The sequence below is a fragment of the Chiloscyllium plagiosum genome, unplaced genomic scaffold (assembly GCF_037043375.1).
Source record: "Chiloscyllium plagiosum isolate Xiang-an unplaced genomic scaffold, Cpla_swu_hap1 HiC_scaffold_22, whole genome shotgun sequence".
Taxonomy (NCBI): Eukaryota; Metazoa; Chordata; class Chondrichthyes; order Orectolobiformes; family Hemiscylliidae; genus Chiloscyllium; species Chiloscyllium plagiosum.
Genome location: NW_028270160.1, coordinates 34,310,134 through 34,336,429, shown reverse-complemented (window position 1 = coordinate 34,336,429; position 26,296 = coordinate 34,310,134). Strand labels below are relative to the sequence as shown.

Here is a 26,296-nt window from a genome sequence, read left to right as displayed (position 1 = left end):
CAGCCATTCTTCAACCAAGGCCATCTGGGAGCAGACGAAAGGCCTTCTGAAGATGAGGTTCCTTTCTTTGGCTCAGTTTGGGGTGGAAGCTTGCCATACTCTCCAGACATTGTACGCTGTATAACCCTTGCATGTTGTGCTCTGCATAACTGGAGCAGGTAAAGATGAGATGTGAAGGACATTGAAGAGTTGGGAGAGTAGCAGGAATGTTCCAATGAGGAGACTGAGCAATAGGAGCATCATCTTCACTGTGATAGACCAGTGCAGTGCTGGGCACAAGAAGCCAAACAGGATTTAATTGACATCGCTTCCAATAGATCTCAGTTTGGTGAAGACACCATTCAGTGACGTAAATTTATTGTTGTTCGAAAGACAAGCAGCCCTGTTTGCTCCCAGAAACAAATGCAACTTTTTTTGTTTCTTCTTTCTCCTTTCCTTTGTTTCATAAGTTAACTTTAACAACATTTTCAGCATGTTACAATATGTAAAACTTCCACATTGAACAATGATGAAATGTTATGCTGTGGTGAGTGTGAGGGAAAGTGTAGCGCAGTTAAGATTAAGTAGCTTTGTTCTTGTAGCTGCAGAAACAGTGACGGTCGGTCAGGCAGGTTATAATTTAAAGTGCTAATATATTTATGAATGTGATATTCTGTTAGCAATGAAGTGTCATCCATGCCACCTATGTGCCTTCAGAATCTTTTCTTTTTCATTCCCTCTCCACTCTGTCTACTATAAAGGGCTATTCCTGGCTGGCAGCATTTGGCTTGGTGCACAGCTGAGCTTTAAAGTTGCTGTTGTTGACACGAATCCCAAAGGTGTTGTTGGCAGCAAGTACTTCTGCAAGGGCAGCACTATAGAGGTGTGCTTGTTGAGGTGAGCCATGGAGAATTGTATGAGATAACGCACTGGAGCTCTGAGTGAGAACCCCCATGAAACTTCTCGAAATCCGGTTAGCCAATTTTTGGGAAAATCCAGCCTTTTAGGTTTTGGCATCAAGATAAGTTTTATGCAAAGTAGGCTTGTTTTAAATATTACAGCAACCATTGAGAATTGATTTAGTTGTAAACATTAGTATTATGTGAAGTGTTTTAATCTTCTGCCGATGATCCCAATCTAACTTGTACATACTATAACAAATGCCGCATATTGTTAGCAACGTTATGCTGGAATCTTAGTTTTCAAACTTAATATGTTAATTAATCAGTCTTTCCTCTCTTTACAATGTGTGTCCTATTCATATTTATGAAAACTGATAAAGAAGAAAGAGGATATAACAAGTACCATTGCATTGAGTTGCACACTTAACCTTAACCCTGTTTTTCTTTTCAGATATCCTTTTCCCACAGTATTTAGCAGCTGTAGCAAGAAAGATCTGGACAGTAGCCTGGAAAAGGGAGTTGGAATGTGTCTCTTCAACATGCCAGAAGTCAAAGAGCTCTATGGTGGGCAGAAGTGTGGCAATGGTTACGTGGAAGAAGGCGAGGAGTGTGACTGTGGTGAACTCGAAGTAAGGCAATAAAAGAGGCACTGAGTTTGTTTCTTAGTTGTGTACAATTTACAATTCACTCTTTGGGGATGAGTGTCAAGCTTAATTCTGAGCAGAAGTTTTTCACAAAATAAGTGCAGAATAGCAATGCTTATGGCCAACATACTTAATGTAACTGTATATTGTATTAACTAGTACTATTGTAAATCACTGTTTGAACAAAAGACACAGCTGATTCCAAATCCCATGTGTGTTATCAAAATGTTCATACATGAAGTAGTAAAAACATCAATTTCTAAACCACACAACCCACACTTTGAAACATTTTGCATGCTGTCCCAGAATAATATTGTACATTATCTGCATAAACTTACAACAAAACAAGGTAAAGTTGCCATAGTCCCAGAGGACTATAGGCTTGCTCTCTCATTAGAGATACAAACCTAAACTGTTGGTATCATTCTCCAGCAGTCCAGCCAAAGAAGGTGGGTTCAATTCCCACACCAGCTGATGTTACCATGAAGGACTCTTCTTCTCAAACTTTCCCCACACCTGAGACATGGTGACGCTCAGGTTAAACCAGTACTAGTTGTCTCTCTCTAATGAGAAAGCCACCCTGTGGTCTGTCGGACAATGTTGACCTTACCTTTTACAGTTAAAGCAATAGAGACAAAAATCCTGCAATGACCAATAGACACTGCAAGTAGTGGGTTAATTCACTTTTATCTGAAAGAATAGATAATGTTGGAATGAACGGCCTTCCTTTAGAGAAATAAATATAACATGCCATCCGACCATTTCCGAATAGTGGTAGTGGCAACAAAAAGTGATGCCTTTGGCCAAAGACATTGAAAACTTCTGTGTCAAGTTGTCAACTGTTCCATTAAGAAAATATTTGAGGACAGAAACGAGAGAACGTAAGTTTGTACTGGTGACCAAGGTTTGGTGAGATATCTAAATTAGACATGTATAGTGAGTTTGTTGTGGCTTTCAGAAACGTTATCAGTCAATCAAATGAGCTAATTTATTTTCTTGCATTTTCCAATCATCACTCCTATGGGATAAATGAAAATCTGAATGTGGCATGCAGAATCATTCAGACAATTATATCAATAGATGACTTATTTTTTTAAAAATGGCTCAAAATTATTGAGATTTGAATCTTTCAATGTATGCAGACAAGCTTTTGTACACTGTTACCTAATAATAATTACAAGTCAAAATGTTTTCCTATTGTATTGTCTATTGATCTGATTATTGAGTATAAATGTATGGACATAAATAAATCTGCTTTTTTTGAGGAATGTACCAACCCCTGCTGTAATGCAAGTACCTGCACTCTGAAGCCTGAAGCAGTTTGTGCTCATGGACTTTGCTGCAAAGATTGCAAGGTAACAGAATTTTTTGAGAACTTGGGTTACTTCTCCCTCAAAAAAAACAACTTTGTATCCTCAGTTTTGAAACCATGAATCTTCATAAATACACATCTCTGAAGCTGAACAGAATTTAATAGATGTGGCAGGGATACCGAATGGTAGCAACATTGTCCCGGACATGTTCGGGATGACCAATGGGACTTACTCCTTCTTTTGAGCCTCTCAGCTCATGTGAAGGAAATTTCTCTCCAGAGATTCTGGTGCAGGATGGATAACCTTCCCAGAGAGCTGCTGACCAATCAAATCTTCATTATCAGTGAACACCATCAGCAGCAGTGACCAGAGCCAGTGCATGTGGCCATGAAGGAAGATCAGCGATGGAATCTCAGAGCTAACATAAGTGGGATGGGGTGGCAGGAGCTCCCTTTAGCACCTCAGTGACAGCAGAAAAAGGAGATCCAAAGGGGTGGCACTGTGGTTCAGTAGTTAGCACTGCTGCCTCACAGCTCCAGAAATCCAGTTTCGAATCCAGCCTCAGATGAGTGTCTGTGTGGAGCTTGTAAATTCTATTTGTGTCTGCGTGAGTTTCCTCCAAATATTCCAGTTGCCTCCCACAGCCCAACGACATGCAGGTTGGGTAAATTGGCCATGTTAAATTGCCCCATAATGTCCAGGCTAGGTGGATTAGCCATGGTAATGCAGTGTTATGGGGGTGGGTCTGGATGAGATGCTCTTCAGAGGGTTGGTGTGGACTCAATGTGCTGAATGGCCAGATTTCATACTGTAGGGCTTCTAGGATGGTATGAATGTGGTGGGGTGCGCTGTCCTTTACTGGAGCCCTCTGTTCTGCAGGTGCCCTCAGCCATCCCACTCCACCTTCCTCTCTCTTGGCAGGCTCCAGACTGACCTGCCAGGGTATTCCTGGTGGGAGACCCACATTTAGTACCTCCACTGGCTGCTGCCTCAATGCCATTGGCAGTCAGATGAGGTCCTAAAGTGGTTGCTTAAGAGCCTCAATTGTTTTCCAGACAGGATGGCCATCCTCAAGCCTTCCTGATATGAACTAAATCAAAAGGAAGTAGAAAAGGAAGGCAATGGCAATCTCCACTCCAGTTCTTCCTGCCCAATTATTTTCCCCCTCCCCCCACCAACTGCCTCTAGATCCACTCTGCAGAGTCATTGCTTGCCACCCACTGCATGTAAAATGATATGAAATAGAGAGTCAGGATGAACTGCACTTATCAGATAATTAATAGATGTAGAACCCAATATAGAAACTCAATCAAAAGGTGAATGTTGCACTACATTGGTAAAACGTTGTGCTTGCCAAGGCATTTGGATCCACATGTGATTTTTCAGAGAGTGGACTTATAGTTTTGGTTGGAATGCCAGGCCAAGCAACAAGGTGAGACGATTTTGGTTATACATAGCAATTCTGAACACAAGGTGGGTGAAGTTTCCAAATATTTTACACACCTAGATTTGTTCTTCCCAAATTTGCTGCCCCTCCACAACTTCAACCCCAAGGCATCACTGTCTTCTAAATTCAGTAGGTCATATTCCTTGTCCTTCTTCAAATTTTCGGAGTGCTGCTCCTTCGTCAAAGTCACAATGTACTCTAGATACATAGACCCTTCCTTGGGGTGGACGATACACTAAGCTATGTTAGTCACACATCTATTGGTATTCAGTCATGTAGCAGTATTGTTAAATAACTGAGAACAGCTCAATTTCTGTGGTATAGGAATGGGATATGAATATAAATAAATTAGCTCATATATATTAAAGGTGAAAGATTTGCATGCTAAACATTTTAAGCAGATCTCATTTCTATTATGGAAATAATCAACAGATCAAGCAACATATGTGAAGAAACAGAAATCAGCTATCGGGCCTCAGAGTCCTTCCTCAGGAAAGGAAAGCTCGATAAGGTTCCACATGGTAAACTGGTTAGTAAAATTAGATCACATGGGATCCGGGGGAGCTAGCCAATTGAATATAAAATTGGCTTGATGGTAGGAATAAAGGGTGATGGTTGAGGGTTGTTTTTCAGACTGGATGCCTGTGGCCAGCCACAAGGATCAATGCTTGATCCATTGCTTTTTGTCATTCATAGTAATGATCTGGATGTGAATATAGGAGACATGGTTAATAAATTTGCAGATTACAGCAAAATAGGGAGGTATAGTGGATAGTGAAGGAGATTACCTCAGAGTACAACAGGATCTGATAGGCCAGTGGGCTGAGGAGTGGCAGATGGAGTTTAATTTAAATATGTGTGAGGTGTTGAATTTTGGTAAGGCAAACCAGGGCAGGACATATAGAGGTAGGTTCCCAGGGAGTGTTGCTCAACAAAGAGACCTAGGGGTGCAGGTGCATAGTTCCTTTAAAGTGGAGTCATAGTTAGACAGGATGGTGAAGAAGGCATTTGGCCTGTTTGCTTTCATTCATCAGAACATTGAATAGAGGAGTTGGGACATCATGTTGTGGCTTTAAAGGACATTGCCCAGACCACTTATAGAATATTGCATACAATTCTAGTTGCCTTTCTATAAGAAGGATATTGTTAAACTTGAGAGGTTGCAGAAAAGATTTACAAGGACATTGCCAGGACCGAATGATTTGAGTTATAGGGAGAAGCTTCATAGAGTCATAGAGATGTACAGCATGGAAACAGACCCTTCGGTCCAACCCGTCCATGCCGACCAGATATCCCAACCCAATCTAGTCCCACCTGCCAGCACCCGGCCCATATCCCTCCAAACCATTTCTATTCATATACCCATCCAAAAGCCTCTTAAATGTTGCAATTGTACCAGCATCCACTACATCCTCTGGCAGCTCATTCTATACACGTATCACCCTCTGAATGAAAAAGTTGCCCTTTAGGTCTCTTTTATATCTTTCCCCTCTCACCCTAAACCTATGCCCTCTAGTTCTGGACTCCCCGATCCCAGGGAAAAGACGTTGCCTACTTATCCTATCCATGCCCCTCATAATTTTGTAAATCTCTATAAGGTCACCCCTCAGCCTCCGACGCTCCAGGGAAAACAGCCCCAGCCTGTTCAGCCTCTCCCTGTAGCTGAGATCCTCCAACCCTGGCAACATCCTTAGAGGTTTATAAAATCATGAAGGGCATGGATAAGGTGAATAGCTTAGTTTTTTTTCCTAGGCTGGGGAGTCCAAAACTAGAAGTCATAGTTTTAAGGTGAGAGGGGAAAGTTTTGAAAAGGATTTGAGGGTTTCAGCTCTTTTTCAAATTGTAATCACCTTTAATATTTTCAAGTCTACTGAAGACTTTAAGACTCCATGATTAACTGATGAACTTCAATTACTCTTCAAATTCTGCCCAACTTACTGAGTAAATTTTGTATATTTTTCTGTTCTTGTTTTCAGATTTCCAGTATCACTATTTATGTTCTTGTTGCTTGCATCGCTCTCTTCCTTTTTTTAGTTTTGTTCCAAATCTTTAGAAACTAACATTTTCATCTTCTACAAAGTGTAAATTGATCAAATGGTTCTCTTATTGTACATTGTGAGTAAGCATCACCTTCAATATCACTGCAAATGCTTTCATTGCTCTAATAGCAGTTTGAAATGCAGTAGCTTACCTACTTTGCTCTTCTGTGGTCAAGTGCAAGATGAGATCAATGTTTTAAATGTTGTGATGAATGTGACAAGCTTTGTCAAGTTGCAGCTTTATCGGTACTGATGGTAAAGCTGATGGAAGCCTGTGTTGAAGTAGCGCCCAGGGAATGCTGCCCAATTTATTACTGATTCACTGGGGACATCTATGGGTCAAGTTAAAGATCAGTTGTATGAGGAAAGATTGTTTTTAGTTAATCTATAGTCTTTATCTATTTGATACAATACAATGTAGAGTAGCAGATTGGTATAAGTGTGTTCTCGTTCTGCAACAGAGTATGAGGTCAATGAGATAACGTTCCAACTTCCAGCTGCTACCAGGCAGAAATTCAACCATTGTGTATAGACATTTATTTGTGAAAAAGGCACAATTTTACTACCACTTAAGTTGATGGAAGGGATACAGAATATGATATATTTCCAAATTACTGGAATGTTTTGCCAGCATATGAGGGCCTCTGCTGGTGGTGCAAAGGTGGAAAATTACCCCTTAGAAGGAGAATAGAAGAAAAGATTTTAAACAAACATAATGTGACCCTTCTATATATCTTCAATCAATCTGTTTATATTGGAAATGAGGACTGTGTTTGGCTTGGGGTTACATGGCATTTGTATTAATAGCAATATATGAGAAGACCCAGCCAATGATTTCATTTAATTTTAATGGCAATTATTTCCCTTATGCAAATTGACAGGAAAATCATTCCATCAACATTTTGGTAGAAATGCTGCCAAAAGTGTATGTGATGGCCCCTCAGGATGAGTATGTTATTTGGTCATGGCAAGAGACTGCACATGTTGCCTTTTAACCTGGGAGGCTGTTGTCCTGCAGCTACCACAGTTCTGGCTGGCCAAGAAATTCTCTCGTTCTTACCATCTGCCATACTTTCATCTGAAGGATTTATAAATTTCTATTCAACCTGTTTGGCCACGTTATGATACAACTTTCCTCAAGTCCTGAGGTGGGACTACAGAGGTAGGAACACTACCATGATGCAATACGACCTCCTGTGCTGTTAGAAGTGTGATTTCCACACGTGGCTTGATTCAACGCTAATTGCCATAAATTTCCCAAACTTATTTAAATATTTTCAGTGTGTTTATTCATGTGTTCCTAACTGTCCTTAGGAGCTTATCATTAGAGAGATGTTGGGGTGGGAAATGATAGTTGCTAAAGAACTCTAAAACCTCGAGAAGCTTAAGAAGCCAGTCAGATCCCCAAATGCATGTTGTAGCCTCATTTTGTTAAAGGACATCATATCTATGATGGACATTGCTGCAATGTCTTCCTCTGAGACAACTTCTATAATGTTATTTAAACTTTCTTTCCAGTGTCCTGTTGCCTTGTAACTATAGAAACCTGTCCATCTTTTTATTTCATTCTCACAATGTGGATGGCACTGATAAGCATTGCTTACTATATCTAGTTGTAGTGGGAATGTAGTTGTGGGTCAAAATTTTGGAACTTATTTTCTGTCAGGGCTATAGATATATTTATACCACGTGGACTGCAGCAGTTCAAGAATGCTGCTCACCAACACTTTCTTGAGGGAAATTAGGGATGAACAGTATGTGCTTCCTTGATCCACCACCTGTGACAAAATGTGAAAATGATGGTTAAATTCCAATTCTCAAACTGCCACAGTGGAATTGGAGTTTGTGTTTTCTATTATTTGTCAGTATTTTTGGGTTACAAGTCCAGCAACACAATACTGGCATATGTAGGATACTGTATCATTGAAGCAATAATGAAGAATATGCAACACATAGGGATGAATTATCATATCTGTCTGCCACAGTTTTCATACTAGATGCAAAGAAACCCGAGAAAAATGATCTTAAGGGCATGCGAGAATTGTGAGTGTCTCTGCAGAGTTTACTCCCATGGTGTCACCTAATTTTATTGTCTCCATTTAAATATACCCACTTTAAATTTGCTTAAAATGTTTATTGAATCTATATTAAATGTTAAGATTAACATGTACTATAAACTGATTTACACCAGCGAAAGGCCATCATTCTGTTTTCGAACATTTAAAATACACGATGTAACTTTCAGCCCATTGATGCATTTTCTTTTTTTGTTGTTAATGTATATTTACAGCTGAAGCCACCAGGAACCCCTTGCAGAGATTCCAGCAATTCTTGTGATCTGCCTGAATTTTGCACTGGAACAAATGCACATTGTCCAGCTAATGTGTATCTGCACGATGGGCAACCCTGTCATAAGAAGGATGGTTACTGTTACAATGGGATATGTCAGACCCATGAGCAACAGTGTATTACTCTTTGGGGACCAGGTAAATCGTGATTTTAAATCTAATACAGCATAGAACATTATTGACTGATCATTGTATGATCATTTTTGGATGTATTCAAGACAAGATTTTAAAATTGCTGTTACGGATCTGAGCCCTTTATATTGTATGTATTGTATGTATAACTTAGGAGAAATTGAGGACAGTGGATGCTGGAGATCATAGTCGAAAAGGGTGGCACTGGAAAAGCACAGCGAGTCAGGCAGCATCTAAGGACCAGTAGAATTGATGTTTCAGGCATAAGCCCTTCATCAGGAATGTGGGGGAAGAAGCCCCCTTCCTCCAGCCACCACCCCCCTCCCATCCTAAAATTCCTGATGAAGGGCTTATGCCCAAAACATCGATTCTCCTGCTCCTTAGATGCTGCCTGACCTGCTGTGCTTTTCCAGCGCCACACTTCTCGACTCTGTATAACTTAGGAGCAGAGTAGGTCATTCAACACTTCAAGTGTGCATTGTTATTCAATAAGGTCATGACTGTTCTGATTGTATTCTGAATTCATATCTACCTCTGATAACCTTTGATTCCCTTGCCTATCTATCTCTACCTTAAAAAAAATTTAATGAAACCATTTCTACCACCTTTTGAGGCAGAGTTCCAAAGCCACACAACTCTCTGAGAAAAATGTTCCTTTCATCTCTCTTCTACTAGGATCATCCCTAATTGGAAAGCAGTGTTTCCTGGTTCTGGACTCACCAACAAACAGAAACATCCTTTCCATATTCACCTTGTCAACACCATTCAGATCTTATCAATTTCAAATAAATCATCCCTCACTCTTCAAAAAATATAGTCAAAGCAATTGCAGCCTATCCAATCTTTCCTTGTAAAGTAGCCTGCTTATTCTATGCATAAATCTAGTAAATCTCTGCTGGACTACCTCCAACAAATTTACATCCTTCCTTAAATAAGGAGATCAAAACAGCGCACAGTATTCGAGGTGTGATCTCATCATTGCCCTGCATAACTGAAGCCAAATATCCTTGCTATTACTTTCATTTTCCAGCATCCCATTAGCCTTCTTAATTCATTGCTGTATCTGCATAATAACACATTGTGGCTGATGCACTAGAGCACCTCAATCTCTCTGCACCTGGAATTCTGCAGTTTATATAAACTTTGATGTAATGATTGGAACCATGGCCAGATGGATCTCATTGACTATGAGATTCTTGATTGGGGTTGTTAATCTGGGTCAATCAGGGAACCCTGGCTGACAGAAGGTCCCCTCAGTCGAGACACCATGTACAGTGCGCACGTAAATAAAGGGTGACTTGGTAATGGGATAGTGGCATCTGTGCAATTGTTTCACTTAAGGAATACTTGGTTATTCTGCTAAGTTTTTGCACACTCACTAACCTATCGATATTGATCTGTATCTTTGCTATGTCATCTTCACAACACACTTTCCTACCTACCTTTGTGCAAACTGCAAATTTAGCCACAAGTCCTTCAAGTCATTGATATAAATTATAATACATAATGGGCTCAGCACAGACCTTGAGGAACCTCACTTACTCACATCAATCTGAATACTCTCTGTTTTCGTGCCTGGCATCCAATCATTCATTGTGCTAATATGTTGCCCCCTATACCATGAACTCCTACTTTACGCAATAATGTTTTATGTTCAACCTTGTCAGAAGGCTTTTGGAAATTTCTCATCCAGGAACAAATGTCTACCTAAAACAGCTGTCATTATTATAGAGGATCTTTAGAGAAATGGTTGTGCTATCTTCAGGGCTGATAATCAGCCTTTCTACACAAAGGCACAGATGTTAATGAAGTGGTATTAACTCCAGTTGGTAAGACGTTTGCAGCGTATATTACCATGATGTGAACTTGAAACTAGTGAGGAATAGATGGTTCTTGACATGATTCTTTGGTTCATTTTGATCAGAGATTGTTCCAAATAGATATGAAAAGCTTAATTTCTGTACCTAATGTCCATAAATCAAATGTTATATTTATGAAATCCTTACACCAAATACATTTCTAATAAGTGAACAATATTCCTCCATAATTCACCAGTTTAGCTCTGTCATTGGTATAAGATGAAAGGTAGGTCCATTTCTTAGCACTTTGTTCATCTTGAGATGTATTCATAAAAGTAACTGAAATTATTCCAACTCCTTCAGGTGCCAAACCTGCCCCTGGAATCTGCTTTGAAAGAGTTAACTCAGCAGGTGACCCATACGGTAATTGTGGGAAGGACTCGACTGGTTTGTTTGCAAAGTGTGACATCAGGTACAAACATACATCTTGCATCTTCTCAAGACACAAACAGTTGACTGAAGACTTTTCCGCTCTGTAATTACTGTATGTAAAAACATATAAAATGTACAGAAACTTGTACAAACTTCCTGTTAGCTTTGTGTTTTTCATCACTGCCTTTGGATCTACTCCCTACTTAGCACACATCACTTGATTTTGTTATATCGGGTGACTTTATTATATACTACCTGCCCCACAATTGGAGGATTTCATCTTTGAAGTGTTAGTACCTCTTACCTGTTATGAGAATTTTAGATGAGTATAAATTTAAGTAAACTAGAGGGTGGAGGCCTGTTTTGCTTTTTATTTAGCTGTGATATAATTCTTCTACCTTATTTCATCTGTGACCTAGGAACAGTGTATCTGTGAAGTGTTTTATTCTCGTACACTGTTCTTATTTTTTTTTAATTTAAAGGCCTGTGGTAAATGATGCTGTGTTTAGAGCCATAAAGTTCAGTTGTCAAGTAATGTAGGTTATATTATTTGTAGTTGAAGAGTGTGGTGCTGGAAAAGCACAGCCCGCCAGGCAGCATCCAAGGAGCAGGAGAATCGACGTTTCAAGCATAAGCTCTTCGTCAGGAATGAGAGGGGCTGAGAGATAAATGGGAGGGGGTGGGGCTGGGGGGGAGGTAGCTGGGAATGCGATAGGGAGATGAAGTTGGGGATGAAGGTGATAGATCGGAGAGGAGGGTGGAATGGACAGGTGGGAAGGATGATGGACAGGTAGGACAGGTCATGAGGGTGGTGCCAAGTTAGAAGGTTAGATCTGGGATAAGGTGAGTGGAGGGAAAATGGGAAAACTGGTGAAATCCACATTGATCCAATGTGGTTGGACGCTCCCAAGGCAGAAGTTGAGGCGTACTTCCTTCAGATGTCAGGTGGTAAGGGTTTGGCAGTGGAGGATTCCCAGGACCTGCATGTCCTTGTCAGAGTGGGAGGGGGAGTTAAAGTGTTCGGCCACGGGGTAGTGGGGTTGTTGTATGCATATGTCCTGAAGATGTTCTCTGAAGCCTTCCGCAAGTAGGCATCCTTACTCCCCAATGTCTCATTCCAGCACCACACTCTTTGACTCTGAAATCCAGCATCTGCAGTGCTCACTTTCTCCCTATATTATTTGTAACCAGCATTTAATTTTCCACCAGTCTTGATTTTCTGCAATGACAAAATCATTATTCCTTAAAAATTAATTAAATATGTATGATGTCTTGTTCTGGCTAATCTGAGTTTACTTTCCATCCATGACATTCAAATTTCCAATGGCTCACATTAGTTCTATCTCTGTAACGATTCATTTTCTATTAGTGCAATAGAGCCGTTTATCCACTTATTCGAGTTCCCAGAAAATCTTTTATAGATGTCCAACTCTGATTCCCTAATTTCCCCAGAACTTTAATGTTTTTGCCTACATTTTGCTGCCTGATTTTGCAAGCAGCTTAGATCAAATTACCAAAGAATAACATCAGATTTCTTTAGGAGCCGACACCAATTAGTGAAAAGACTGTTCCATTCTCCCCCAGCAGTTCAGATTGAAACAGTAAAACAAAATTGTGGATGCTGGAGATCTGAAGCAAACAAAAACAGGAGCTGCTGTAGAAACTCAGTAGGTCTAGCAGCATGGAGAGAAAACAGAGTCAACATTTCAAGTCCTGAGACCCTTCTTCAGATTGATGGTTTTGTTCAGGTTGCCGGTTTTCTGGTTAGTTACAGCAGTTGGCACTATATTGCCCTCAAAAAAACTAGTTTCTGTGCTGAACTAGCAAGGATATCTATATTCTTAAGCAGCAAGATGTTTGACGTGGGGACATTTTTAATTTAAATTTGAACAATCATAATTTTTGAGGAAATGCAAAGATTTGGAAGTTAAATAGTAGTGAAAGTAGGTGTGAGCCAGGTCATAAGCCCACTGCATATATCTAAAAAAGCTAATGATTGGAGTACAGCAAAATTTTTCACAAGCTTCATTTGATGGTTAGTCAGGCAGTATCCATGGAGAGAAAGCAAGCTAAGGTTTCAAGTTGAAATGACTCCTCATTTAGACTCGACATGTTAGCTTGCTTTCTCTTCATGAATGCTGCAATGATCCTGTGATCTCCAGCATTTTTTGTTTCCAGTTTAGATTCCAGCATCTGCAGTAATTTACTCCTCATTTGTATGTTAGTCATGAACTGGAGGTGGTGGTAGGGTGGGCCCCTTGCAATCTTGGCATTTTGAGCAGTCCACCCCGCCCAGCGCAAAGAAAACATTCCACTGGCCAGAATGCCAGGCTCCTCCTGGCTCCATGTTCAGTTAAGAAACAAGTATCAAATGTATGATTTGGGTGGGAACCTTAAGAAATCTATTTGAGCACTCTTGGTTTGATTGCTTTGCACCTGAGAAGACTAACTGTAGCATACACAGTACAAACGGTGATCAGCTGCAAACCATTTACCCAAAGAGACCTGAAACTCTTGTTAAACAATTGTTTGTGGAATGTGGGGCCATAATATCGGACCAAGGTGGGTGTCCTGGACTACTACAGGGCCCCCTATCCATTACAGCAAGCAGTGCACATCTGATGCAGGCTGAGCACATAAATGCTGCACATCATTTTCACAGAGATATGTTTAGTTAAAGTTCATTCAAAATTTTCATGAAGGTATTTTCATGAAGAGAATGTTTCCAGTTGGGCCCTGGTGATTGAATTCCATAGCTCATAGGAAAAAGCCTTTTGACCAAGAAAAATTACTTTTTGAACAGACATTGAAGCAGTAACATCTCATTTATTTCCAATTTCAGCAATCGGATACTTTTGTGAAAATATCCCAAGTCAATTCTGGATTGCTATGCATGAATTTATTAAAGCAGCAAGAAGGATACTCTAGAGCTCTCAGTTTTTAAAGCTATGTGCAATTTTGAAATTATATTTCAAACCAGATGGTGACATTAAGAAGCATTCGTTACACCCAAAACAGAAAAATTCAAACAGAATGCAATAAAGTCTGTGAGAAGATTTGTAGCTCGGGTGCTCGTTGTTGTGGTTCTGTTTGCCAAGCTGGGAATTTATGTTGCAGACAGTTCGTCCCCTGTCTAGGTAACATCCTCAGTGCTTGGGAGCCTCCTGTGAAGCCCTTCTGTGATCGTTCCTCCGGCATTTATAGTGGTTTGAATCTGCCGCTTCCGGTTGTCAGTTCCAGCTGTCCGCTGCAGTGATCGGTATATTGATTGAATCGTTTCAATCAATAAGCACATCGACCTGGACCCAATATACCGACCACTGCAGCGGACAGATGGAACTGACAACCGGAAGTGGCAGATTCAAACCACTACAAATGCCGGAGGAAATATCACAGAAGCGCTTCACAGGAGGCTCCCAAGCACTGAGGATGTCACCTAGACAGGGGACGAAATGTCTGCAACACAAATTCCCAGCTCGGCGAACAGAACCACAACAACAGAATGCAATAAACTGACACCAAAAGAGAAAATACTGGAAAATCTCAGCAGGTCTGGCAGCATCTGTAAGGAGAGAAAAGAGCTGACGTTTTGAGTCTAACTGACCTATTGTTAAAGCTTTGACAAAGGGTCAGTTAGACTCAAAAAGTCAGCTCTTTTCTCTCCTTACAGATGCTGCTAGACCTGCTGAGATTTTCCACTATTTTCTCTTTTGGTTTCAGATTCCAGCATCCGCAGTAATTTGCTTTTATGCAATAAACTGACCTTGCTTTCAATTTTTATGTCAATGCAGCCTGTGGGTTGACCTTTATTTCCAAATTAGCTTGAACAACCAGATTGTAATTCAGGTGAAAAGTGGTTCTGTGCTGACCTCTCTGGGAAGCTGAGGTACAAAATAATTCTCAGGGCCCAGGCAGGATTTCATCTGATAGGTTTTTATACAAGAGTGTACTTGAAAGACAAATCACTATTTCTTGATACCTTTTACAAACTCACCCCATACATTGGGAATATGAATTCCTTTTTTGATTACAATCCACAATCTTTAATTTTTAATGAACATTTGTAATTTTACATACCTTGTTCAGACTTAGGGCTTATAGGGGTCTGAGTACATGGACTATGGCCACATTTGTGGCAGAATTGGATGGGCAGTCATGATAGGCTATCCTGACTTCAGGAGTATCTCATTCCATCTTTTATGCTTTTCACAAGCAGCATGGGAAGATTCTCACTTGGCAGCAGCAAGTTGCACATTGTTCGGGGGGTTATTGATTGTTAAATTGTTTTTTATGGTCCAACCTGCTGCATTTAATATTCACACTTCTATCTACAAAACTTACCATACAAGCTGGATGATAAAAGTTGATATGGAGATCAGAGCAGGTAGCTGGAGAATTCAGCTCACTGCTTGATCCAAAGAACTTCCATGTTGGACAATGGGCATCAACATCTCAGGGCATATTCCATGGGCACCAATTTCATGCATTCCACATCCATGGGCATTGATATCCGATATGTGCCAGCCTCTCCAACCCTTAAGGCACATCACCAATCCAATTACTGGACACTTCTGCACTTCAGTGCTGCACCTCAGGCTGTACCAGTAACTGTTGTTGTAATGCTGCAGCAAGGATATTTTGTGCTTAGGGACACACACTCAGCTCAGGGATTGGGTCAGGCTGTATCTCTGGGCTCTTCACTCACTGTCATAATGCTGACTCACTTTGACCATACCTGGATGCTCACATTGCCTTTCCATTTTGCAAAGACACAGAGGAAGGAAGTTTGCCATGGTTGCCAGTGGGCCTCAAAGGGGATAGCCTTCACTCAGGGGGCCTCAGCATAGCAAATCAAGATCATTCATATGCAAAGGCATGGAAATGGTCAGGCAGCCATTCTAAGTCCGGATATTCTATATGTAAAGGGTGAGGAGCTGAATATCAAATAGGCCACCACCCATATTGATTTTGCCCTTGAGGGGCTGTATTCATTCTCAAATGAGAGAGAGGTGTATTGTAGGGGAGATGAAAGTGGGTGGCATAGCTGATAATTCTGATGCAGGTGGGGAGGTATCCTGAGCTAGTTAATAGCAGTGCTGGGGGCTTGCAGGGTTATTGGTGTCGGAGTTTGCGTTGGCTGACAGTGAGTCAGGGAAGGTGTTCCTGGCTATAGATCAGTGGATCATGAGCCATATGGGAGGTGGATATAGTAACAGAGTTACATTGAATGTGAGATATCAGAGAGAAGATGGTGGCACTTAACACTGGTGAAGTGGAGAATGTCATTAATCTTCTTTCTCCAGTGCTGTGCATTCCTCCAGATGACTGAGACTGTACTGACCTGGGTGGCAACCTCTTCTGTTTGTTCTGAGGGAGTCATATCAGACTTGAATTGTTATCATCTGTTTCTGTCTTCTCAGACGCTGCCAGACCTGCTGAGCTTCTCCAGCATTTTCTGTGTTTTTTCTTGTTTATTCCTAATCAGCGGGTCACTATTGGAAGATTAGGTGAAGTCACTATTCATTAATATGATCGCAAGCAATCCATGTGTCAATCAGCCCTTAACAAATGTCTGGGTGGTCATTCATAGTGTAAGCTTTAAGTCATTTTTCAAGATGATGGCTTAAACTAAACACAGACTAAACTGGTGATTTAGCTTCAGATCAAATGGTGGTACCTCAGAGGCTCTTTAGTGCTAAATTATTCAGAGAAAATTGCCCCCTTGAGTTTTATGGTAGCAGTCAAAGAGAGGCTTTGGTTTCACCTTTGGAACAGATAAGAATAACAGGCCTTCTTGTAGTATTGTTTTTAGATATTACAGAGCTATACTATGAATCAGTTAAAAATAGCTGTTCCTATTTTACAAAATCAACAATTCTTTGCCAACACTTGAACTGACTAAGTGAAAAATCTTAGATAATCTGGAGGAAATTTTGGCCCAGACTTTGTCATTGTAATGAAAGTAAAAATCAGTGTTTTACCATCACAGAACAAAGAACAGTACAGCACAGGCCCTTTGGCCCATCAAGACTATGCAGGCATATGATGCCTTTCTAAACTGAAAATCTTTTGCCTCCACGCAGTCTGTGTCCCTCTATTCCCTGCCAGTTCATATATCTGTCTTTTAAAATGCCTCTTAAAAATGTTACTCTTGTATCCAGCTCTATCAACATCTCTGCTTACCAGGCACATACCACCCTCTTAAAAAGATTTTAAAAAATTGCCTCACACATCTCCTACCCGTTTTTATCTTAAACCTATATCCCCTAGAAATTGATGTTCTACCCTGAGAAAAAGACTATCATTTCTATCCATGGACCTTATAATGTTGGAAATATCGATCAGGTCACCCTCATTCTTCGACTTTCAAGTGAAAATAAACCAAGTTTGTCCAGTCTCTGACAGCAGCTTCTGCAATCCACATGTGCTAAGTTGGTCCCAAATTTTCAGCAGTAGCTATCAGTACTCTCCATTTCCCCTACATTATTAAAGTCCGCATGACTGCAATAAATGGAAATAATTGAATAGTGAGAGCTTATACTTTTACCCTTTATGTCTTGCCATTAAAACTCTTGGAAGTGTGGTACCTTTTGAGTGTAATTAAGTTTAACTGCAAGCTTAGTTCACAATATTTATTAACAACCCTGAAAGAGTAGTCTTATATTAGTTGAATGTCACGTGGCTCCATTATGTTAAGAAACTCCATATATTTCTATTTTGTTTTAAAAGTATGGCAAAGATAATTTAGTTTTAGCTAAATTCCATGTTCCTATCCAAAGTATTTACTGTGGCATTTGTAAAATTTAAAATGAAAAGTGAAGAGATTCAGTGTTTTTACTTTCCTACTGATTATGAGAATACTTCAAATTGATTGGCTATTTGCCCTGCTTCCAGCCATAAGTTGCTGCTAGATGCCTGGGGATGGCCTTGAATTGCTGCAAGGTTCAAATGGATGTTTCAAAGTGGGATGTTTGAACCAAAACATCATCAGATCTTTGCAGACAGCTATGTTTGATGGCAGCAACAAGAGCCTTTGCTTCAATGCTGACTGCAAAGTTCACCCTCCCTTAAATTTGAACTGCAAATGTACCCATAGATGCAAAACAAAAAATGTTTCTCTTTTTAAGAGGCATCCTAATACTTTAAAGAGACTGATGATCAACAGGCTGATCGCATATTTGCAGACAAATTCTTAGGTATATGACAACTATTTTATAGTGTCAGTCTTACAAGACTAACAAGTGAATGTGCAAACAGCTCATGGGATTAATTCGTAGCAATTTTAATATAAAGCTCAACAAACATATTAAAGCTTTATTTTAAAGGCAAATGCACTGCTCATTTCATTCGGCAGTTAACAGGAGAAACACGATTATTTGCTTTTAAATTTAAAATGTAATAGCCAAAACCATCTTTGCAGAAGGCTGAATAAATTCTGCCAGCAGAATACTGATATGTATATGAGAAGCTGTCGATTCAGCAAAAATATCTTACCCGCACGCACAAGAACAACTTCACTTGAGGCCTAATCGTTTATTCAGTGCACAGGAGCCTCATTATTTATTTATTACCTAGTAAATTTGGCAGCTCAGACTATACATTACTTAAATGAACTGCAAGTTGAACATTTTCCAAAGTTACGAACTAAGTTGACTGAAGCCTGTTTGTAACTTAGTCAATCAAAACAGCCAGGTTCAGGAAATATGGAAAGAAATGTTACACTAAATGAGAATCCTCTGATGGCAGATGAACAACTGTCAATTAAATAAAAACCTTTTATATAGAGAGAGTATTACAAATTAAGGATTAATTTGGATTTTTGTACAGGTACTTCCCTTTCAATGCACTTTGTAATGTGTATCATCAGTAAAAAATAGAATTCTCAGTGTGCTGTGTGGTCTGCTTACAAAATGGAAATTTTGGAAGATGTTCAAAGATATAAAAATATCACTTCTTTGGATTTAGCTGAGTATTTTACCACAATAGATGATATTTTTAATGTTAATGGATTGACATAATCTCCCAAAGCTTAACTATTCTCTGGATTCTGAAGTTTAATTTGTAGCCATCATCTTTCCACTTTATGGGAATGTGCCCTCAGTTATACAGTCTGTCTACTTTTCTTAACAGAGATGCCCAATGTGGAAAAATACAATGTCAGGGAGGAGCGAGCCGCCCTGTCATTGGGACAAATGCAGTCTCCATTGAAACTAACATCCCCTTGCAAGAAGGTGGAAAGATCTTGTGCCGTGGCACACATGTCTATCTAGGGGATGATATGCCTGATCCAGGGCTTGTACTAACAGGCACCAAATGTGGACAGGGGAAGGTAGGAATATGCCATAATCAATCATTTATTGAGCCTTCATTCGAGTAAGCATTCTCCTCTTTAGATAAGATTTTGTGTTGCTAAATATGAGTTGACTGACCTTTCGTTGCAGTGGGAATTACTACAGAGGACTAAATTGATAATATTGAATAACTGTAAAGATTTGATATTTGCCATAATTTTCAATGTATTTGTAAGTTTCATAACGCTGACCATTTTCCTAAAATAATATTGTGACCTAATAAGATATATTGGGGTAGATTTGCCTCCATGGAGTCAGCGCATACCTAAACCAAGAAGATTGATAGGAGCTGTTCCTCAAGCCATTTCACCGCTATCAGCTTGATTTGCCAGGGCTGATTATGCCAACACACACAGCTCCTCTGAGCAAAGACATCAATGTTAGGCTCACCAGCAGAGGCCTTCAGGTAAGGTCCAGGAAAACAGAAAAGGAGCAGAACACTGAATGGCTGTTCACAGCCACTGTAGTGTCAGAGGAGTGTTCCCGTTCCTACTGGCTTCACAGAATTTATCGCAAAATAATTTTTAATGCCATGTAATTTTTTTATTCAGCATCAACAGTTTGAGGAAAATTCAATTCCCCTGCCCGATTTATTGCCCACAGAGTTTGAAAAGGGTTCCGTAAAGCACGGTAATGCTTGTTGGAGGTGTTTGCTCAGGTGGTGATGAAACTGGAGCCCTGAACTTCGCTTAGGAAATGCAGCATTTAGTTTACACACAAGGTCACACAGAGAGTAATAACACAATAAACCAGATAATCTATTTTAATCAGGCCTGTTGATGGATAAATGTTGACCTGTATGTCAAGGAATTCTCCTGTTAACTTAGATTAATTCAATGGGACTTCTGCATCTACGTGAGAAGACAGACTGAAACTTGATTACTTAAAGTTTCATCCAGTCTGAAAGACAACACATCCCACCATGCGAGCACCCTCTCTTATTGTACTTTGCTCAAGTTCCTGGATAGCATTTGCCACCACATTCAGGATTAGATGGGAATACTACTACAAGGCCTAGTATAAGTATAATCCTCATCAAAATATCAGCGCAGACACCCATTTGGCAGTGCTTACATGAATTTCTGTTGTGCAATAGAATTTATGCTCAAAATCATTTGTACCCTGAACTTGCCACTTGCCCATATGGGCAAAGCTCACTTTAGGGGCTACTGATCTCTTTGTAGACAGTTTGGATGGATTAGAAAGTGGATTTTTGTGGAGGGTTTTGGAATAGGAAATTTACTCAAGAGGCAGGAAGGCAGGTGGTGACCCGGCTGTGCTCCCACCTCCACACCAATTAAGATCATGGCAGGAAGGCAATTAACCCACTTTCAGGTCTCTCTTTCTGCTGCTGATGGTATTACCTTGGGAGTGGGCTTACCTTATAGGAAATGAGACAAACAAACCTGTGTTGAGCTGTCTCTGGGATCCCAAGGGGATTGTGGGATGGGGTTGGTATCGCTCATTTAAATATATTAAGTGCCTGAACAAGTGATCCAGGAAAGGGGGAGGGTCAGACCATCTGATCATTATTGCTTCTCACCCCCCATTTCCACACCCTGTGCAACCCCACCCCTTGATTCTTGCCCTGCCAATATTCGGGAGTCCGGCGACGATGCTGCACCTAATGGATGGATGTCATATGGACTGCAGCCAGCATCTCCCTGTTGCCAGCATCAGATTGGCCATTTGTACATTGGTTTGAAACCATTAACACTTTGAGCCCTAAATTTGTTCAGCATCCTGGGGTCCTCGATCCTGAGGAATCCCTGCTGTTGTCCTGGTATGTACCAGAGTGACACTTATTGCAGTACGCCTTCCCTAAAAAAGACACCATAGGGCACCCATTATCTCTTCAACTGATGGATAAGATCCCATTTCCTCAATTAAACCAGCCCTTTCAGTGCAGTATGTGATCCTAATGGGAAAACAAGAATGTCTTCTTCCTGCTTTGTACTTCTCACTTTAGTTTCTGAAGTCTGAGTTGCTGTCTAACACTGTTTCCTATCGACATGAAGAAAATAATATATTTCAATTGGTTCACTGTGCAGCAACTTTTGTGACTACATTAATTTTAGCAAAGAAGGAGAAAATGTAACCAAATCCTAATAATTAATGTGCACAATGTGCATAATCCCTACTCCAGCTTCTTTCATGTTGTGCTTGTGCAGCAAGTTAAATAACTGTAAGTGGAAGGACTGATTATACTACAGTACTGTTACAGTTTTCAATGTCATTTGTGCACTATGCTTGGTGGACAATTCAGTTGTGTGGATGAACATAAAAATTTCATTTTTTGAACCTCACTAGTTTGAGGCCAGGAACACTCCTCCTGTGATCCTTATTTTTCTATTCATGTCTAACACCCATTGGATGTTAACCTGACTGGAGTTTGAAAAGCTGAAACTGGAAACATTTTTCAGTCTCCATTTTTGTTTGTAGAATACATTTAGAATTATATAAATTGTACAGCCTAGAAACAGGCCAGTCAGCTCAATTGATTTATGCTCATGTTCACAATCTGTATCAGTCTTAACGTAAAAAGCACAAACTAAATTAAATTTGTAAATTATTTATCCTCCTACTGTATTTTGTCCAGCCTTAGAGAATTACTTCATTAGATGTGAACTTGAATCAGAGTTTTAGCTGTAGCATTATTGCCCAGTTATTGTAGTCCCTGGCTTGTGGCCAGTGAGTCTTTTCCCAGATGTAGGGTGTAACAATTGTCATTCTAGTTTCCCTGTCTTTGACTGGATTTCTAAACTGTATAAGCAGCACCGTTCTGGCACAGTGATAAATTGGATTTCAAGTACACTCCCTGTCATCTCCTATCTGTATTAATCCATCAACAGAATCAGAAAGGTTTTCATCCTCAGCACTTTTTTTTCTAAGTTTCCTTGTTCATGATTGAACTTTTTAATTTCAGAAAGATGAAAATCACATCAAAGTATTGATAAAGTACCTGACTTCATGAAAGCAAAATAAAAAGTTCAGTGTTGCAGAAATTTTTGCCATTCATTTTGAAGAGGTTTGAGCCTATCCCTTGTCCCACATCAAGCTGTTAACCTACCATCCTGAGTTGGCTAAAGTTACTAAAGTCCTACAAAACCATAAGGCTGCTCTGTCATTAGAGAGAGAGACAGTTGGTGGTGGTTTAACCTGAGGGTCACCATGTCTCAGGGGAGAAGACACATTGAGAAGGAGAGTCCTTTATGCTAACCTCAGCCAGTGTGGGAATTGAACCCATTGTTGGCAATGGGGGTGGCACGGTGGCTCAGTGGGGCGGCACGGTGGCTCAGTGGTTAGCACTGCTGCCTCACAGCACCAGGGTCCCAGGTTCGATTCCAGCCTCGGGTGACTGACTGTAGAGTTTGCACATTCTCCTCGTGTCTGCGTGGGTTTCCTCCGGGTGCTCCAGTTTCCTCCCACAATCCAAAGATGTGCAGGTCAGGTGAATTGGCCATGCTAAATTGTCCATAGTGTTTGGTGCGTTAGTCAGAGGGAAATGGGTTTGGGTGGGTTACTCTTTGGAGGGTCGGTGTGGACTGGTTGGGCTGATGGGCCTGTTTCCACACTGTAGGGAATCTAATCTAATCATTACTCTGCATCACAAACCTGCCATCCAGCCAACTGAGCTAAGATACCTTGGCACCTCAAAGTTAAAACTTTTATCGTTGTGCCTTATATCCCTCATGGCTCATCCTTCCCTATCTCTACAGCCTCTTCTAGCATTGTAATCCTGTCACCTCCCAAATCATGTCCAAATGCTTTGTCTCTCTGGCTCGGGCATCTTGTGCAGCCTCTTGCCTTGCCCCATTATTGATTTCAACTGCCCAGATTTGCCTAAGATTCAGGAACCCTTTCTGGCTCCCTCACCTCTTAAAAAATAAACTCTTTGGTCTTTCTTCTGATCATTTTCCTGAATGCATTTGTTTCATTGGCTCAATATTTATTTTTGATTATGCTTCAATTAAACATTCTATGTCATTTTCCATATTAAAGCAAATGATGCAACTGCTCCAGTTGTTTAAGCAGGGATGTATGAGGACTGGACATTAATTTACATTGTACCACAAGGGATTATAGAAAAGAATGCTTCACATAAAGTAACTCAAATGTTGATCAGAGGCACCACTCTTTTGTTTACTTGCATAGTCAATTTTCTTTATTTAGAATAATGCAGACATTTGTATTTTCTCAGATTTGCCTAAATCGACAGTGCCAGAACATCAGTGTCTTTGGAGTGATAGAATGTGCTTCAAAATGTCATGGCCAAGGGGTAAGATTGTGCAACAATGCAGATAAAATGTGTATAATAATTCCCTAATTATGCAAATAACCATACATTTTTCTGCATGTAGCTACTTTTCTTGGTCAAGTGAAGATTCATCTTATATAATGCAAGCATACTCCAATGTAAAAAACCAAGGATGGATTGAATGAAGTAGGATCATTCTTAAATTTAAATGTTCAATTCTTTAAAGTTTGTAGCCATCTGAAATTAGTCTTGTTCTCAACTGACAACATTAATCAAACTGTTATGTAAATGTAATTCATTTCCACGGTTGCAAATTAAGTCTTATCGAATATTTAATATTAGCAAAGCAAAACTGAAAATGTCAGTTCTGATAATATTAGATAGAATTTAAGAACCAGTAGTAACAGCAACAGTAACAAACATTTTCATCAATGCCCTGTGATGCAAGTCCCAAGTCCCTGTTATGTGCTTAGGAGGGAAGATATGAATAAGTTAAAATCCAAGCCTCATTCTCTGATGGATATGTTTTGGGGGAAAATGCTCTGAATTTATAAAGATAATTTTGGACCAAGCATTGATTTTCTATCTCAACCTTGAATCTACGTAGAAGGGTTATAAGAGCTGAATAGAACTTCTGTTCTAATCATGTAGGATTGAAGGATCAAAAAACGCCAAGTCAGCCAAGAGAGCTCACTCCATTATCCAAGTGGTGTTCACCAATCGGACTAGGTTGTAATGATTTTCTATCCTAAAATAGCATGCCTGCACTCCTGAATGATTCATAAATCAATGTACTTCTCTTCTGAATACTTCAGTGGATTTTCACCTCGGTGACTGTTTGATTCTTAAGAAAATAAGACTTAAATGTTTCAGAGCTTAGCTGAATTCAGTTTGTCATGAACAGCAGATTTGTAATGCAGAGTGGGTTCCTGCACCAGCTGAGGTTACCATGAAGGACTCTCCTTCTCAACCCCTCCCTCACCTAAAGCATGGTAACCCTCAGGTTAAACTACCATCAGTCATCTCTGTTTGATGAGAGAGCACCCTTTTGTCGAGTAAGACAATATGGGAGACTTTATCATATTAATCATGGCCATTTGTTCTCTTACCCTAATCCTTTCTCATGTACCTTCATGCACCAATCTTATCCAGGATCCTAATTATTGCAAACAAAGTTACAGAATGGCTTTCTCTTGTTTTCAGTCTAAACACTAAGTATTTTTGCTGATCTCTTCTGGTTTCTGTCTGTAAATATGGCAGATTTCCTAACAAAATATGGATGCATGAGCAGACTGGTCTACTTGGCCACATCAGCTATGACCCAAAGGTGTTGAGTGTCTCAGTCATTCCCCTATTTCCCCATCCCCATAGATCAGTTTGTCAGTCAGTACCAGACCATGCTGCCCACGAAAGCTCCTGCCTTGGAGCTCTTGCTTCACTTTTTTTGCCTGAAATTCCTCTGCATAGAATCTGGAGCTTTCCAGTGAAGAGGAAACAGTGTTATTTTAAGGAGAGCAATTCTACCCACAGACTGTGTCTGTTTGGGATCGGGGAGCTCCAAAGATTCCTCACTTTGCTTCAACTCCATTCTCTTCAGTTCACCACCAGCGTCTGTTACAGGAGGGGTTAGCCACATGATGCTCTCATTGATCATATATGTGCTAGGGATTGGGCATGAAGATTTAGACTCTATTTTTCGATCACTTTTTATTCTATGTAGCTGTGGATGTTGGCATCATTCTGTAGCGATATGGGTTGTAGCTTGCTGATTAAATTTTCTTATTTTTGTTGAGCTTAGTAATCATTCTTGCAGTAAATTTCTGTAAGGTGAATAAAAATGTGTGTATGAGTAAATGGCCCTTTTTAACCCTTTAACCCTTTAATTGAATAGGGTAAATGGGGAAGAAAGAAAGGTATGGCTCCTTTCACAACTACCAGATGACTTCAACTGCCAACCAATGAGGCAATTTTGAAGTGTAATCAATGTTGTAATGCAGAAAATAGAGTAGTCAACTTATGCAAAACAAATTCCCACAAATAGGCAGGTGATAGTGACAAGCTGCTAGCATACGGAGCAATATTAGATCAATGTTGCACTCTGCAGTACAGTAAAATGTATATCCCCTTGACTCAGGACTGCCTGGTTGTGTGGCTATGCTAATTGGCACAGCAAAGCAAGGCAAGGTAATGCACAGATGATGTGAGCATTCAGGTAGACACTAAGTAAGCAAGCACTAAGAGCTTGAGGAAGCAGCCTGAGAAATGTCCTAATCCAATCTGTCCATACTGTGTCCCTTCTACAGCCTTCCAATACTTCTTGCCACTGTGTCGTACAATGCAAATCTGTGCTTTCAGAGCACCCTGTCAACCTTCTGGAGAGAGGTTTTATTTATTCAATTAGAGGATGTGGCATCGCTGGCTTCCTGAGCATTATTGTCCATCTCAAGTTTGCCTTGAGAAGGTGGTGATGGATTGTCTTCTTGACGTCCATTTGCTGTACGTAGTACCATAACGCCATTAGGGAGGGAGTTTCAGTGACTTAGCGACACTGAAGTAATATCAATATTCTTCCAAGTCAGGATGATAAAAGGCTTGTAAGGAAACTCATAGATGGTGTTAGTCTCATTTATCTGTTGCCTTTGTTCTTCTAGG

General features: G+C 40.2%; 1 protein-coding gene across 5 annotated transcripts in view; it reads left to right on the top strand.

The window, feature by feature from the left end:
- adam12a (ADAM metallopeptidase domain 12a) overlaps positions 1 to 26,296 on the top strand; it is a 345,430-nt gene that overhangs the window by 281,649 nt on the left and 37,485 nt on the right. For all 5 annotated transcript variants that reach the window (XM_087998950.1, XM_043712617.2, XM_087998953.1 and 2 more), the window contains 6 exons: positions 1,333 to 1,510; positions 2,791 to 2,880; positions 8,615 to 8,810; positions 10,967 to 11,075; positions 19,166 to 19,364; positions 23,588 to 23,665. In XM_087998950.1, the coding sequence (XP_087855076.1) occupies positions 1,333 to 1,510; positions 2,791 to 2,880; positions 8,615 to 8,810; positions 10,967 to 11,075; positions 19,166 to 19,364; positions 23,588 to 23,665 (850 nt within the window). The remainder of the gene's footprint in view (positions 1 to 1,332; positions 1,511 to 2,790; positions 2,881 to 8,614; positions 8,811 to 10,966; positions 11,076 to 19,165; positions 19,365 to 23,587; positions 23,666 to 26,296) is intronic.